The sequence below is a fragment of the Aspergillus nidulans genome, chromosome IV (assembly GCF_000011425.1).
Source record: "Aspergillus nidulans FGSC A4 chromosome IV".
NCBI classification, from domain to species: Eukaryota; Fungi; Ascomycota; class Eurotiomycetes; order Eurotiales; family Aspergillaceae; genus Aspergillus; species Aspergillus nidulans.
Genome location: NC_066260.1, coordinates 2,246,610 through 2,262,268, shown reverse-complemented (window position 1 = coordinate 2,262,268; position 15,659 = coordinate 2,246,610). Strand labels below are relative to the sequence as shown.

General features: G+C 51.9%; 6 protein-coding genes across 6 annotated transcripts, besides 1 other annotated feature; 3 read left to right on the top strand and 3 right to left on the bottom strand.

The window, feature by feature from the left end:
- Positions 1–15,659: part of a sequence feature (contig 1.130 1..308583(1)) that runs on past both edges of the window.
- Positions 177–1,036, bottom strand: ANIA_07665 (putative exosome complex subunit Rrp46; the record flags this gene model as incomplete). The annotated part of the gene is made up of 2 exons (XM_675842.2): positions 642–1,036; positions 177–587 (listed from the first exon to the last, which is right to left on the bottom strand). The coding sequence occupies exons 1-2, from the start codon at positions 975–977 to the stop codon at positions 177–179; spliced, it is 747 nt and encodes a 248-aa protein (XP_680934.1). The 5' UTR covers positions 978–1,036.
- On the top strand, positions 2,645–6,102 carry ANIA_10982 (putative potassium/sodium P-type ATPase; the record flags this gene model as incomplete). Its single annotated transcript, XM_050612055.1, has 6 exons — positions 2,645–2,907; positions 2,952–3,078; positions 3,144–3,238; positions 3,283–5,203; positions 5,248–5,283; positions 5,323–6,102. 6 exons carry the CDS (start codon positions 2,645–2,647, stop codon positions 6,100–6,102), a joined length of 3,222 nt encoding a protein of 1,073 aa, XP_050468014.1.
- ANIA_10993 (putative EF-hand calcium-binding domain protein) lies at positions 6,551–7,709 on the top strand (the record flags this gene model as incomplete). The annotated part of the gene is made up of 3 exons (XM_050612054.1): positions 6,551–6,623; positions 6,703–7,324; positions 7,457–7,709. 3 exons carry the CDS (start codon positions 6,551–6,553, stop codon positions 7,707–7,709), a joined length of 948 nt encoding a protein of 315 aa, XP_050468013.1.
- ANIA_07663 (D-mandelate dehydrogenase-like dehydrogenase) lies at positions 8,212–9,345 on the top strand (the record flags this gene model as incomplete). The annotated part of the gene is made up of 2 exons (XM_675840.1): positions 8,212–8,524; positions 8,612–9,345. 2 exons carry the CDS (start codon positions 8,212–8,214, stop codon positions 9,343–9,345), a joined length of 1,047 nt encoding a protein of 348 aa, XP_680932.1.
- On the bottom strand, positions 9,439–11,481 carry ANIA_07662 (protein freA; the record flags this gene model as incomplete). The annotated part of the gene is made up of 6 exons (XM_675839.1): positions 9,439–9,818; positions 9,865–10,026; positions 10,075–10,468; positions 10,513–10,698; positions 10,750–10,811; positions 10,866–11,481. 6 exons carry the CDS (start codon positions 11,479–11,481, stop codon positions 9,439–9,441), a joined length of 1,800 nt encoding a protein of 599 aa, XP_680931.1.
- On the bottom strand, positions 12,286–15,535 carry ANIA_07661 (basic helix-loop-helix domain-containing protein; the record flags this gene model as incomplete). Its single annotated transcript, XM_675838.2, has 1 exon — positions 12,286–15,535. The coding sequence occupies one exon, from the start codon at positions 15,533–15,535 to the stop codon at positions 12,488–12,490; it is 3,048 nt and encodes a 1,015-aa protein (XP_680930.1). The 3' UTR covers positions 12,286–12,487.

Genomic DNA, 15,659 nt, shown 5'->3' with positions numbered 1-15,659 from the left:
GATGAGAGGTCCTAAAGGCTGTGCCTGCCCTTAGGCATGTGAAGGAAGCTGCAGATACGAGGCTTCAGTATAAACTCGCATGGGCCCCAAATAGCCTTTGCAGCGTCTGTCATAGTGATAGTATGCCGTCCGCGGGGGTGGTTTGCCGCCATCAGTTGACACCAATAATGCATCAATCAAGCAGCAAGCTTCCAGGAGTATTCAGAATGAATATGGTCTTCAACGGTGTCGCGTAGTATGCCTTCTAGGGGCTGGCTCTCTGTGGACTCGGCCATGGCCACATCGCCGTCGGAACTAAGAGCGGAACTACCAAGACAGATAACCAGAGCGCGCTCATATACAGCCTCCCATGTATCATACGTAAACGCACCCTCACTTTCGTTGAGAAGTAGGTGCCCTTTGGATGTGAAAGCGAGGACATGAAGGGAGGCAGCAGCCTTCGCCTCCTTGGTGGACGGCTCGCGAATAATTTTACCGGCGGGATCGACGGCAAGGATCGTAGCCGACAGTGTGACCGACAGGGGAACGGAAGCTGATAACAGCGCGAGGGTGGCAGTATGAAGGAGCGCGGGGAGCAACGGGAGGTACTGTTACAATCCACAAGTTAGCCATGGCTCTTATTAATTTATCAACAAACATACTGATCCTCCTCTGGCCACGCCCTCTCCACCGACTATAGCCAAGGTGATAACAACCCCCCGTCTTGGGTATCCTTTTTCACGGCCCAAAATGACTCTGCCCAACGCGCTTCTGACAATACCCTCCACGTATCGCTCACCAACACCGCCAGGAGCAGTACCTGGTTTCACAAACACTTCAATGGTCGCCTCTTCCGGTTTCAAAGCATCTCGGCGCCCGGGCAGCTCAATAGGCGCATTGACCGATCCCAGGATATTCGACCCAGTGAAAGGGCATTTGTAGGAAGCTGAACCATCAGACCGGGAAAGCGGGTGAAGATCGGCGACCGGTCCTGCCATTATATGTATATTTGGTAGTCAAGGTAAGTAACAACTTCGTTGCGTTTGTAGCTATTCGCGTTGTGAGCAGGAAAAGAGCTTTGGCGCGTGTAGTGTCCTAACCAGCAGCTTGAAATTTCGATGCGAATAGGAAAGAGTGCGGGGCTATCGCTGATTGGTCACCTGCTTTATGCCTGAGACTGCATATTTGTGGCCTGAGGATGACATAAGGCTTCGAGATGCGGAGCAACATTCTCCTACGACTACCTGCCTTCGAAGGATTTGGAAAGGCTTGGAACTCTATCAGATGACTTTGCCGGCTTATATTGGACGTTCAAAACCGGACGCATACTCTTGGCAGCATGGTTAAATGCCGGCTCTCTTCTCTAGCAAAATCGCCGAGAGTACAGGATACGGACGGAAGATGGCACAAGTGTAAGAGAACATACTGAAAACAACCATACAGCCTGAAACAAGCCTTGCCCATCCGGCTTGCGTTCCATTTGACTCTGCCACGCAGGCGTCTGGCAGGTGCCGGGGTTCCGCAGGCAACCCCGCATGGCCACTGAGCACGACTCATGATGTAAATAGGTGAGACCGCACGTTGTGACCAATCGAACGGTTAGAGTTTGTGTCTCCCATGATATAAGCCAACTCGGCGTGATCTCTACGACTCCTCCAGTTGAACGGAGTCGGTGGACGTAATTTCAGGCCTCCTGGTAACCGTGGTCCTAGAAGACTGGCCGAAAAGGTAACGCCCCCACGGACTATTGACTGCCCGTGCTACTGCACGACGGCATTCACTGCGTAAATATGTCGGCCACTTGAGAGGTTGGGGATGCCGAGACCCGGCAGGGCGAGGCAGCGGGAAGAATGAAGCGTAGGCGTCTTGGCCGCTCGATTCCGAATCCGAGTCTGACGCTGATCGAGTCGATTATTCGACCATCCGCGTGGGAGTTGACAGGCGAGCTAAACAGGGGAGTTTCAAATACTTGGACGCTCAGCCACAAACCTGAGACTGTGGCTCAAGTGGACAGCAGTGCCTATCATGATGCTCGACAATAGCCCGAGAGGTGGGTAGCGTGCTCATGACATCCAGGTTGACAGCTGCGAACCGTGGGAGACTGCAGAGTAAAGAGTGGTTGCAAATGCGAGACCAGCATAAGCTCACGTGCCACCGCTACCGGGGTCGCTTCCTTCATCCTCGACGCCGGGCTCCATCGTCTACCTGTCCAAGCGCGCTCACTGGTGGCCCTCTTGGGACTCAGTGGTGGCCGTGACTTGGACTCGGGCATAGTCTCCGCTAAACGATTCCCCAGACTCGTCTATGGCCAATCTATTGCCTACCACCAAGCTACTAGCGGCTTAACTCGCGGTCGAAGTGTGAGGTGATTAGGACAGTGATGCAACCAGCCAAGATAACGTTCCAGATTCTACGAAATGTTGAGGCACGTATCATGAATGGTGCAGCCATGACAACCCCTCATGCCGTGATTCTTGGTCGCGGCCATCCCCCACCCCAGACGGATCCCCTGTCGGCCTATATAAAGTACGTTTAGAGGACACTCATTCCTGGCTCGCTCGCAGCTAAACCGTTCTCTTTAGTCGCTCAGTCTAGTTGTCCTCATCCTGAACCATCTCCAGGCCTTCTCGTCGCTCCTCCTGCAATCCACCTCCACTCCAATTGAATGGGCATAGAAACAGCTCCACTTGATGTCGAGGAGTCGACGGAGCCTCCTATATGTGGTTACTCCCACAAGCACCCTTTACAAGACCATAATCGTTCAAGAGATGTAAAAGACGCGCTCGACAGCGAGAAGGCTGCAACAACTCTCTCCGACGAGCCTGAATCTATAGCCTATAACTCTGAACAAGATCTTCCAGCCTCTGCGGACCATGCTCACATTCTCAGCCCCTCTAGCCTCTCGGCACTTCTTAAAGTCGACCTTCAGTACGTTAGCTCTCGTGTGCCGTTTGCAAGTGTTGACCATGTAGACATGGGCTCTCCAACGAGGAGGCCTCTTCTCGTCTTGCACGAGATGGGCCAAATCGTGTCAGGGAGATGGAAGGACTATCCGTATGGAAGATCCTCCTGAGGCAGGTTTCCAACAGCCTAACTTTAGTATGATCTCACCGAAGTCAACGGTTGCGTCTCGTGGTACAGAAGCCATTATTAACTATGATCAGATTCTTGTCATCGTCATGGGAGTCTCTTTTGGAATCAACGATTATATTGAAGGCGGCGTTGTCACCGCGGTCATTCTTCTCAATATTGTCGTGGGGTAAGCATCCCCGATCAGGTTTCAATTTCCTCTGACTTGTCCAGTTTCGTGCAAGACTACCGTGCGGAAAAGGACATCCTCTCGCTACAGCGATTATCTGCCCCTATATGTAAGGTATTACGTGACGGGCGAGTTGCCCCTATAAAGGCTGAGTCGCTTGTGGTCGGGGATATCGTGCTACTTGCTGTTGGGGACATTGTTCCAGCTGATTTGAGGTTATTCGATGGCATGAATGCTTCGATGGATGAAGCCTTGTTGACCGGAGAATCTCTCCCCGTAGCAAAAACGCCGAATATCACCCTTACCTCCCGTGATATTCCTATTGGGGATAGGACCAACATGGCCTACTCTGGCTGTAGCACAACTCAAGGCCGAGCAACTGGTGTCGTCACTGCCACGGGAATGAACACGGAGGTTGGGAAGATCGCTCAATTACTCCAGGATAAAGCTGAACAGGATGGCTCGAACATATTTGTTCGCTTGTTCCACCGCTTAGTTGCTACCGTAAAGAGCATCCTTGGTCTTGTTGGAACGCCCCTTCAGGTAAAGCTGAGCAAGTTCGCCTTACTCCTATTTGCACTAGCCATTCTACTTGCTATCATTGTCTTCTCCGTGAACATTTGGGATATCCAAGGCGAGGTTCTCATCTACGGAATATGCGTCGCGGTGGCTGTTGTACCAGAATCCTTGATTGCGGTGCTCACTATCACCGTCGCTGTCGGCACCAAGGCAATGGCTAAGGGAAATGTGATTGTGCGAAAACTGCAATGCCTGGAAGCTGTGGGCGGTGTCACCAACATCTGCTCGGACAAGACGGGCACATTGACACAGGGTAAGATGGTTGCACGTACTGCTTGGATCCCAGATACTGGCATCGTAACCGTGCATCAGACCACCAACCCATTCGATCCAACGAGCGGGCTGCTTCGACTTGACGGGCATGAAATCAATCCTAAAGGCGTTCAAGATGACGCCTCAAATACATTTATCACCGCACTCTCGCTATGCAACCTATCCACAGTGCACAACTCACGGTCTGGATCTTCAGATGATGTACCCGCTCAAGTCGCTGAGGGCGAGTGGACCGCTGTTGGTGAGCCGACTGAAGTTGCTCTGCGGGTTTTCTCTATGCGGTTTGGGTATGAGAAGCAAGATATTGTTCGGAATAGGGGTCTCCAACTTCACACCGAATTCACTTTTGACTCTTCAGTCAAGAAGATGACGGTTGTTTACACCAATAAACAAACTGGACTCAACGAAGTCTATTCTAAGGGCGCCCCAGAAGCGCTCATTCCTAGCCTCGACATTATTGACGAGGAAAAGGAAGTAATTCAAGATACAGCTGAGAGACTGGCTGGAGAAGGACTTCGCGTGCTTTGCATAGCGTACAAGAAATCTCCTATGGACGACGAGTCGCAAATATCTTCTCGGAATATGGCCGAGTCTAACCTAAGATTTGCTGGCCTTATAGGGCTGTATGACCCACCGCGCCTTGAAACAGCAGCAGCTGTCCGCAAGTGTCAGATGGCTGGGATTACAGTCCATATGCTCACAGGTGACCATATCAGAACGGCGATGGCGATTGCATCGGAAGTGGGCATCCTCGACCCGATCGTTAATGCAAAGTCGAGCCGCCTCGTCATGACAGCCAAGGAATTTGACCGTCTTTCAGATGCCGATATCGACAAGATTGAACAGCTACCGTTGGTTATCGCACGGTGCAGCCCCACCACAAAAGTGCGCATGGTCGAAGCAATGCATCGACGAGGGGCGTTCTGCGTTATGACAGGAGACGGTGTCAACGACTCGCCTGCGTTGAAACGTGCTGATGTAGGCATTGCTATGGGCAAGAACGGTAGCGACGTCGCCAAAGAGGCAGCGGATATGGTTTTGACGGATGACAATTTTGCTTCAATCGTGAAAGCTGTCGAAGAAGGGCGGCGGCTCTTTGACAATATTCAGAAGGTATTTTTTACCTGTGGGAAATTGGACACGGCTAACTTGATTAGTTCCTGATGCACTTGTTGATATCCAACATTGCACAGGTCATTCTCCTTCTGATTGCGCTCGCTTTTAAAGACGAGGCGGGAAACTCAATCTTCCCTCTGTCGCCTCTGGAGATCCTCTGGGCCAACTTGGTAACTTCCTCGTTTCTAGCTCTAGGGCTAGGTTTGGAGGAAGCCCAACCGGATATCATGTACCGCCCGCCGCATGATTTAAAGGTAGGCGTCTTCACTCGCGAACTTATCACAGACAAGATGGTATACGGGAGCTTTATGGGCTGTCTCTGCCTTGTGGCGTTTGCGAGCGTCATCTACGGTGCCGGCCACGGCACCGCAAGCATGGGAGACGACTGCAATGAGGGATGGAATAGCACCTGCGGCACTGTCTTCGAAGCACGAGCTACGACTTACGCAACTCTTACTTTTCTGCTTCTCGTCACAGCATGGGAAGTAAAGCACTTCTCGCGGTCGCTATTCAACCTCGATCCAGACCGATACCCGGGCAAACTCTCAGTCTTCCATTCAATCTGGCGCAACCAGTTCCTTTTCTGGGCTGTTATTGCAGGATTCCTCATCGCCTTCCCAGTGATATATCTTCCTGCGGTCAACCGCGTGGTCTTCAAGCATCAAGGTATTAGCTGGCACTGGGGGATTGTTTTTGGCTGCGTTGCGGTTTATCTGACACTTGTGGAGAGCTGGAAAGCAATGAAGCGACGCTTTGGGATTGGGTCTGGGAAGAACGCGACGCTGACGATGGCCGATGCGGAGATGAGGGCTGGATTGAGGAGCCTGACACCCATTTCCCTGAGTGCCAACGCCAGTGTCGAGGCGAGCTACAATGCCAGCGTGACGGAGAAGTAGGGAACGGATGTTACTTCCGGCTTGTTCAACCATGCCAACACACCCACCTGGACTGATTCAACACAGTCCTGCTTATCGCCTTTGATTCGACTTCGCGCTTGTTTGATATTGAACCGACCATATTCACTCGTTAGATACATCTCGCTAGTACGTACCAGGTTGAACTCGTGTTTTTCTCTTTTGGCTCGACCTCGTACAACTTGCCAGCGTGATCATTCAGTAGACTTTCCGGCCTCCGAGTATTTTAAACTCTCCGACGACCTTGACAATTCATCCAGTCACCGCTTGTGATCGTGTCTTTGCTTTTGTTGGAATTCTGCAAGGAGATCAACCGGAGGCCCACCTGACCTCATCCATCCATGAGCATACCTCTGCATATCTGCCCATTAGGCCCAGAACTATTTACCTCTTCTTTCACTCCACCCACCTCGGAGCAAAAAGTGCGGCAATGAAACCCAAAATCAAAATCCTCTGCCTACACGCTCGCGGGACGAGCGGTGACATCTTCAAATCTCAGACGTGTTCGTCCTGTCTTTCCATCGCCCCTCCCCACAACACCTCGAGGATTAACTTAACCCGCTAACAGCATATCCAACTCAGCTTCCATCCGCTCTCGCCTCGCAGACTTAAATCTAACCTTTGACTTCCTCGATGGTCCCTACCCTAGCAATCCAGCGCCGGGAATTGACCTCTACTATCCGCCGCCCTACTATACATACTATGCCGAAAGTCCACAGAACACAACCATCGACTCTATCAGGTCGACGCAGGATTGGTTGTACGGCGTCATTGCTGAACGAGGACCGTACGATCTCGTCATGACCTTCTCGCAGGGTGCAATGGTTGCAGCGGAGGCGCTTTTAATGCATCAGGTCGAGGCCGAACGTGGACTGTGCCAACAGAGCCAGTCCGCGATTATCGACGGAGTTCACGATGAAGAAGGCCGTGGGAACAAGATTGCGGCAAATGGAGAAACGGTTGGGAATGTACTGCCACCATTTAAGTCCGCGATCTTCATCTGTGGCGGCGCACCGCTCACCCTCCTTGAACACATTGGGTACAATATCCCCGAGATCACAAAGGCCCGAGACCTGGCGAGTCGCTCTGCGCTGGCGCAGATGGCTGGGACCGAGGCGATCTTGTCCAAAGGGTCAGCGCGGTGGATGGCGAATCCAGCAATCCCACCGAACTTCAATATGAGCATGAACCTAAGTTTCGGCCTGTTCAACCTTAGCCCTTACCCGTCGCACACGCGCGACCTCGACAACAACATCAACACGCTACAACTGACATTCAACAAGGAAGATGAGATTCGGCGGGAGATCTCGGCGGGTCCCATGTACGCGGTCCCTAGCACCGGCTCAAATGCTAGCCTCAACGGGCTTGTAAAAATCAGGATCCCAACCGTGCATATCTACGGCGAGCGCGACCCGCGCTATATCGCGGGGGTCCAGCTCAGCGAGGTGTGCGAGAAGAGGAGCAGAAAGGAGTATAACCATGGGGGTGGACATGAGATTCCGCGGTTTGAGGCTGTTAGCGGAGCGATGGCGGATTTAGTAAGGTGGGCAGTTAGGGCTGCGGAGCGGCAGGGGGATGGGGGTGGATGAGCTGCTATGACTTTGGCTCGAGGATAAAGACATAATTGGAGCTATATGGACGTATAGCTCAGTTGATGGAGTGGAGTTATTCGAATATCGGATCTAGTACAGGAACTTAGTACGTGTTCTTGGAGACAGAATCTCTTTCAATATATTTCCGTACCGGGTTCGGGTTTCGACTTCCTATACAAACTCGAGTCGGGAGCTTGTCCGAATTGTAGATCAGGGGCACCAGAACCATAATAGGCTGATTACAGCCATTAGAGGGGACTCATAACTCTTTGTACTACTATAGGACCCAACCAAATCCCGTAGATCACTGGGAGATGATACGGCAATCTCAAAACCCGCTTGCACCCATCGGCAATCGGCCTTTGAAGCAACCCCCGGCTATTGACCGCACCGCCGTATCCGTATCCGAAGTATACTTATAACCCTAACTATAGACTATAGCAATCCCAGACTCCATCAACTGGCTAATGATTCTCTGAAAAACAACAATCAATCCAAAATGTCGAAGCCAGTAATCCTACACCTTGGCGACCCCATAAAATATAACCCAGCCCTATACTCCACCTTCAGCTCCCACTTCACCATCGTTCGCCCATCACTCTCTGAACTACGCCGTGATGAATTCAAGACGGCGCTACGCGAGAACCGCTTCGGCTCATTCCACGCCCTCTTTCGCCCTTTCTGGAACACGGGTGGCGAAATGGGCCGCTGGGACAAAGAGCTCATCGACCTGCTCCCGAAATCAGTGAAGATTTTCGCCTCTGCCGGGGCCGGGTTCGACTGGGTTGATACACAGTATTTGGCTGAAAAGGGTACGTCCCCAGTTCCCTACCCTGTACTTTGCTCGTTCGTGAGACGGAGAGGAGATGTGTTAGAGTATCTGATATTGACGAAGATAGGTATCCTGTATTGCAACGGCGCCGCCGCGTCCTCCGAGTCCGTAGCCGATATGGCCCTCTTCCTTATTCTGGCCTCGTTTCGAAACCTTGCTTGGAGTCATAGTGCAGCAGTATCGCAAAATCCGCGGGCGTTCTTGGACGCACATCAGAATTCTCCACTGACAGCGCGGAACCCTAGAGGCCACAGTTTAGGTATCATTGGGATGGGTCAGATCGGGTTCATGATTGCGAAGAAGGTGTACGCGGCATTTGGGATGCAGATCCTCTATCACGATATTGTGCGCAAGTCCCAGGACATAGAGAGGAGCGTGAATGCGACGTTCTTCGAGAGTCTGGATGATATGCTGGCTGAGTCAGACTGTGTTATTGTTGCGACGCCGTTTGCCGGGAAGACGCTGCTGACGGCTGAACTGTTCGACAAGTTCAAGCGGGGTTCGCGGTTTGTGAATATTGCGCGGGGCTCTCTAGTTGATGAGGGGGCCCTGGTAGGGGCGTTGGAGAGTGGCATTCTGATGGGCGTAGGTATGGATGTGCATGCGGACGAGCCGAATGTGCATCCAAGGCTTGCGAGCCATCCGAAAGTCATGATGATGAGCCATAATGCTGGTGGTACAGTGGACACGCACATTGGGTTTGAAAGGCTGGCGATGGAGAATATACTGGCTTTTTTTAAGGAAGGGAGGGCTATGACGCCGGTGAATGCGCATCTAATCAAGCCGAAGAGTGTGCTGTAGAGCAGCATTGAAAAATGAATATATATTGCACGGCTATGGACATTTACAAACAGAGAGACATTCTAATGACACAGCAAGGTATATAGCAACAAATCACCAACAGAACGCCTCGTCGTGTAGACTTATCGTCTTGGCCCCTTTCTGCGCCTCCCGTACAGCCTGCCGCACATCGTCTGTTACACATCCATTCCCGCACACGCTCACGGCCATGGCGCCTACCTGCGTCTCCATCTCACGCTCTATGACAACCGCAAAGCCTGGGCGTCCAAAGCCAACGCTTACAGAAACGCCAGACGGGGCGCTGAACGCCCAGAGGTTCTCGCTGTCACCGACGCTGGCCTCGCTAGCCTCTTTGCGGGTGACATAGACCTGGACTGAAACTGCAAGCCGGTTGTTTTGGAAGGATTCTTTAGTGGCGATAGCCGGGTGCGTGAAGACGGATTTCATCCAGGGGTCGATCCAGTGGAGGTCCTCTGTGCACAGTTAGTCGCGCTTTCCATTCGGTGGGTTGGCACTTACCAACACTGCGTGTAACCCAGACGAGGTTGACCCGTCGGACAGCGGTTTTCCGTGCTGAAAATCCTTCCAAAAACTGGTACAAATAGGACATTGTGTTGGTTATCCCAACACCGCTGGCTATTAGTAATACCGTTCCGTAGCTGTTGAGATCTTCGAGTCCGCCTATTCTCGTTAGGTACAGTTAAGTTGACACAGCAGACATTGACATACCATACGGCCCCTCGGCAAACACAGTGGTTGTAAATTGACATGTGTCGGAATTGGCCGCTTTGCGCTGTAGTTCTCGCGTAAACCCATCTTCTCTTTTAATCAGAAACGAAATCGTAGTCTGCGGCTTCCTATCCAGTAGCATCTTGAACGATTCATTCGAGTCGCTGTCGACACTGACCTCCTCGGTGGAGGTCCAAGCGACGGAAAACGGATGAGAAGTCCATAACCCTACAGAGGGGACATATAGGTACATGTGCTGTCCAGCTCTGAACTCTCCCGTTCGCGCAAGGGTCACTGTGGCCCGAATGACGTTCCCTGGTAAGAGCTCAAAGTCGGCGACCGTGCGTTGCTTGCCAACGTTGCGCCACACGAGGCTTGCGACACGTGTGACTCGCTAACGAATTAGCCCTATCTTAATCAAGTACACGAAGCTCTCACCTCCAATCCCCACAGAATAATCGTCCCGAGAACGACGTTTTGCTGCTCGAGACCGCGAAGATGGTACCAGAGTCCGACAAATGACATTACCGCCAGGGCAACGTGGAGATGAAGGAAGACTTCGTAGAAAGCATGTCGAAGTAGAGAGACGGATTGTATGGCGATGAGAATAAATCCAAAAAGAGCCTGCTGAATCAGTAAACCCTGAAAAGTCCATCAGCGGAGAAGAAAACGTACAATCATCCCCCAGATAAAAAATGGTACTTCCCATATAATATGAGTAGTCGTCTCGAAACCATCTGCTGATGTTAAGAAGAGCCAACACGAGGATAAATATTGATCAGGGGCCTCACGCTCCGCAATTAGCCCAGCAATCACGGCGGACATATGGATGATTGCTCCAACGACAATAACCCGACCGACCCAGCGATGAAAGAGGTTGAAAGTATCAAACGAAATTCCCAGCAAAGGGATTAATGGGTTGTTCCGGGCAGCGGCCAGCACCAGCCCAGGTGTATTCATCACAGCTAAATGGCCTCCAGCATACTTGACCTGATACAATTTTTCCTGGTAATCCTCCCACCAGTCGACCAAGCAAACAAAGAAAGCAAAGTTGATAGCAATATACAGTGCAAGAATTAGCGTCTCTATCCGCAGCGGCACAGTCCCCATGTGGGCGCGTCCAATGCGGAGTTCGCGACTATGTCGGGCCCCGAAGAGCGGTGCGTAAAAGACATGTCTATTCGTCCAAGCCATAAAGCCATTTCTGTTTGTAAACGGCGTCTGGTCATCGTTCCTGAGAACCGCACGGAGTCGTAAGTGGTGCCGCATTCGTATCGCAAGACGCCCCACGAAGAGGATCAGAAAACCTCCAGCTAGAGCAAAGAGGGGAGTCGCCAGTGCGATATTCATCGGAGGATGTACATGGCGCTGGCGCTCTTGGCCAGGTGGTAGCAGGTCAACTCCCATGATCTCAATCTCGATATCGCGAATTTGCGGTGGATGTTGAGGATTGAACTGTTCAAACAGGATACAGAAGCAACGAAAGCTGCACCCTTGGGCTCAATGACCGTAGCCCTACGAGCTGATGTCGATCTCGGGTTACATATACCCTTCCCATGTCATGGCCTCCGATAGCAGAATGTGATATAACGGGGTTCACTCTGCAAGAAAACGATGCCGTCATCCAGCCTGGTTCCAGAGCCATTGTCAGCCGGAAAGGTCAGAACCGCTCGGGATCATCGACGCAATGACGCAATTGGAGGTTAGGTTGGGCAAGGATTGCAACAGAAAGAATGTGGGGAACGACGGTGAAGAATGCGCGCGTATATCGGGCTTATACCGGGCTTATACCGGCCCAGGCGGGCCAGCTTCGAGAGCTAGAACGGCTGACAGGTGGTGCCTAGAGGCTATCAGTGGTGCGGGAAAATAAGGCCTAGATCTCGGATGTGGTGCGGTACCTGAGGTTGTAACCACGGGCCGGTGATAGCACCGCAACGCTGAAAGCGGAAGTCAGTCCAGTCGCGTGCATCAAGTCCCACGTCTCCAGCTTCCCCGGCCTCGCCCCTGAATGCTATCTTCGTCACCCGTCGAGCATGGCTCGTGCCAATGTTCCTGTAATGATTAGCGATGACGTGTACAGCACGCGGGTGGGAGTTCAGGAGGTGGATGATGGAAGCTCTGGAAGTATTGGAAGCAAGCCAGTCAGCTGATTCCAGCAAACGTCACCAGTACGGAAAACATTACCGGTGGCCATGCTCTTGCTAATGTCTAGACTGCGTGATTGTAACGCTGTATTTCTGTCTCTAGCACGAAGTTAGAGTAGTTGGCTGAAAACGCAAACTCATATTGTTGAGCGAAGATATCGCTTTTTGCCCATAACGCCCTTCCGGATTACCCACCCAGTTCCTATACACCAAAGATCTACAGCCAGTGTAACACGCCATTAGGGATACATTATAGAGTATACATCACACTAGGTCCGTTCCCTCCCCGCTGCAATGGACTCTCCCACAAGCGCAGGTTGGTCTTTTAGGGGGCATGGAAAGTCACTTGGACTAGCACTAGCCGCTGGCTTTGCAGCCAGATGAGTTTCAGCAGGCGGCGTAGCGCGTTCTTTTGACAACCGTGATTTGGCCTTTCGTTTATCTTTGCGACGACTCGCCTTCAACCTTTCCTGATGAAGTCGGGAGTAGTCTGCAACGTCGACTCCAGCGCCGTGGCATAGAGAAGTACATTCTTCCTCGATGACTCGAACAAGATCTGAGGTGAAGCCATAGAAGGTTGGATTGTAGGCATTGCGAGCCCAGTACATGAGCTCAGACGCAACTCGACCGATAAGCGGTACAGGCTCAGGCGCAGTTTCTTTCCTGTGCGTAATTGATTCTTCTGCCTCATCTTCCGCATCATCGGACGAATCTCCAAGAGTTGAATCTTTAAGCATAGGTGAGGATGGTCGCGACGAGTCCGACGACGACAAGTAGCCCGTATCCGATGCGAGGACGTGAAGCAAGTGGTAGACAGCGGAGAAACCAAGAAGTGTCAAATCAACGGGATCCAGCGGCAGCTGATCAAACCAAGTCACGGCTTTCTCCATGGTAAATGACTCGGGAAGTGAATTGTCATGGCGGGACCGTGCGGTGAATATCGCGGCAATCATGGCGCAACGAACTGCGATAGAAATCTCCTCGCGGACAGATACCGGGAGTGACGAATCCAGAAAGTTGAACGTCTGGTTCTGTTTGCTTTTGGACTTCTCCTTTGGCAGTGCGGCAAGAACGGCCCCAATGTTCTTGACCCGGTCCTGCTCAAAGAACACCGCCATCATGACCAGGGCGCGGGTATGAGCGGCAGAAGGCTGTGGTGCCACGTCAAGAGCGAGTTGAATTTTAGCCTTGAACATGTCACGGCTCTTTTTTGCATCCGGTCCGCGAGCACTAGCCTCAAAATACTTGAGAAGAGCTCGCTGTAGAAGGTGAGAGGACCACCATGCCGCAAGTGCATCTAGAGAAGACTGGATTGCCGGATCCTCTTCCACCACGTCCAGAAAAGCGTCGTCGCCATCGGATCCTTCCTGTGTAGGATCATTCCAGGTCAAATTGGCCGCCCTTTGAGTGATGCTATCGATCATCACGTCCTCACTTTCACACTGAAGTAAAGCTTCGAGATGGGGCGGAAGTGCATCCTCGTGGTCTTTTGGCAGTGCTGCATTCATCTTCCGTGCCAGGTCCCACTGATATTTCGCAAGCGAACGGGCAACATCGTTAGACACTCGATAGCTCCACTGACCGGGAACACCGACTCTCCATAGTAGGATGCGGCAGTGGAGTGCCTTAAGCATCATCCTCATGGGACTCCGCGGTAAAGTTCCTGCAGCGAAGATCGTAAGCACCAGTCGGCTTTTGCTGATTTCAGCATCTCCGCCAGAGAGTTGTGCGTCAATTGCAATGTCCCAAGTTTTAACGCGGCCCTTCTCATCCTCTTCCGTGATGCCAGTGATGGAGGAATATAGCTTCCATCCTAGCAGACACCGTAGAACGTATTCAAAACAACGTGAAGTCACGACATACCATTCGTGGAAAAACCGATGCCTTGGGACCCCAACTCGCTGGATGCTGGTCAACCACGCTTGGCGTCTGAAATTTGACGAGGAGAGCATGACACCTGGGGTTGACAGCTTGGACGAGTTCTGGTGCCCCGGACCTGAGTTGAACAGATATACGAACACAATGAAAGCTGACCCAACAACGAGAACAGCAAGGAAGAGGAAATGTAGGATGGCTTTCGCATGCCAGGACGACCAGAAACTCCGGCCCATTATCTCATAGAAAAGGGGTGGGACTTCAACATTCCTGAAGTAATTGTATGGGATGGCCAACAAGCCTTTGGCGGTTGAGTCGGTTTCTTTCTCTTTGCCCAGGCCCTCGAAAACCATAAGTCCGGCTAGAGTACCGAGAACGTACTTATTCGGATAGTATGACCGCCGACGACCGTTTCCAGATTGAGTAGACACGCTGTTTGAACTCGGACACTGCATATAAGACTGCGACCAAAGGTTGTCTTTGGATTGTTCGGTGCGCATGCGTTTAAACGAGTCCGGTAACTGAATCATCCCTGCTGCGGGACGAGAGGACGACGACGAAGGCTCAATGGGACTTTCTTCCGGATTCGAGAAAATACTGGGAGACGAGCTTCCTGCGGACTCGGTAGAAACAGTATAGTTGCTAGGCGACGAGACAGAGGCTGCGGATGTCAAGGATTGATCGGCCACCTTTTCCAATTCGCGAAGTCTAACCTTCAAGGCGGTATTCTCGTCTTCCAGGCGCTTATTTCGGGTCTCCAGATGCCGAATGTAATCTGTCGCTTTTGAAAGAATAGAAGCCTTGTTCAGTTTGTTTGCCGGCGTGACACCCTCATCCTCGTCGTCCAGAACCCCGTTCCCCTTAGACGCTCGCAGACTGGGAACACTATCCCTAAGCTCTGCTATTTTCTCATTCAAGTTCGCACGATATCGCTTCTCGATGACATTGTGGGCTCGTTTCTTAGACGGTACCTTCTTTACCTCCTGTACCATGCCACTGCCAGCTGATCCGTCGTCGTCGCTCCCTGACTTACGCTTTTGCCCAGCGCCTGTCGAGAGAGGAGATCCGGATACAACAGAGTTTGCCGAAAAGGTATCTATGCCATCTTGAAAAAAGCTTTGGGTAGAGAGAACGCCGCTACGGTCCTGCGCTGGGAAAGGTTCGAAAGAGATATTCGTACAGTCAATGGGAATGCTGGGAGAGAAGTCCCCAGATGGGAAGAGGTCGATACTCTTATTCCCATCAGAGAAGGGTGGCGATGTGAGAGACGGCGATAACGGCAAGTTCTTGTTGTCTGGGAAAGCCTGCTCATCCCATCTCATCCATTCCGTCCAATCCTGCCCTGTATCATCCGAGCCGGAGTCGCCCTGGGAACTCTTCCTACCCCTCGACTGTGCGGGAGAGAAGAGTTGGAAATCACTGCCCATACTAGGGGCCGCCATCTGAAGCAAGATAGAATGCTGTGACCATGGACCGTCGCCCGGTTAACCGTGGTCGTATATCGACTTGTATCATACACCCGCGCGGGGTTCCTCACTTTGGCAGTAGATATCAGCAACGAAGTAT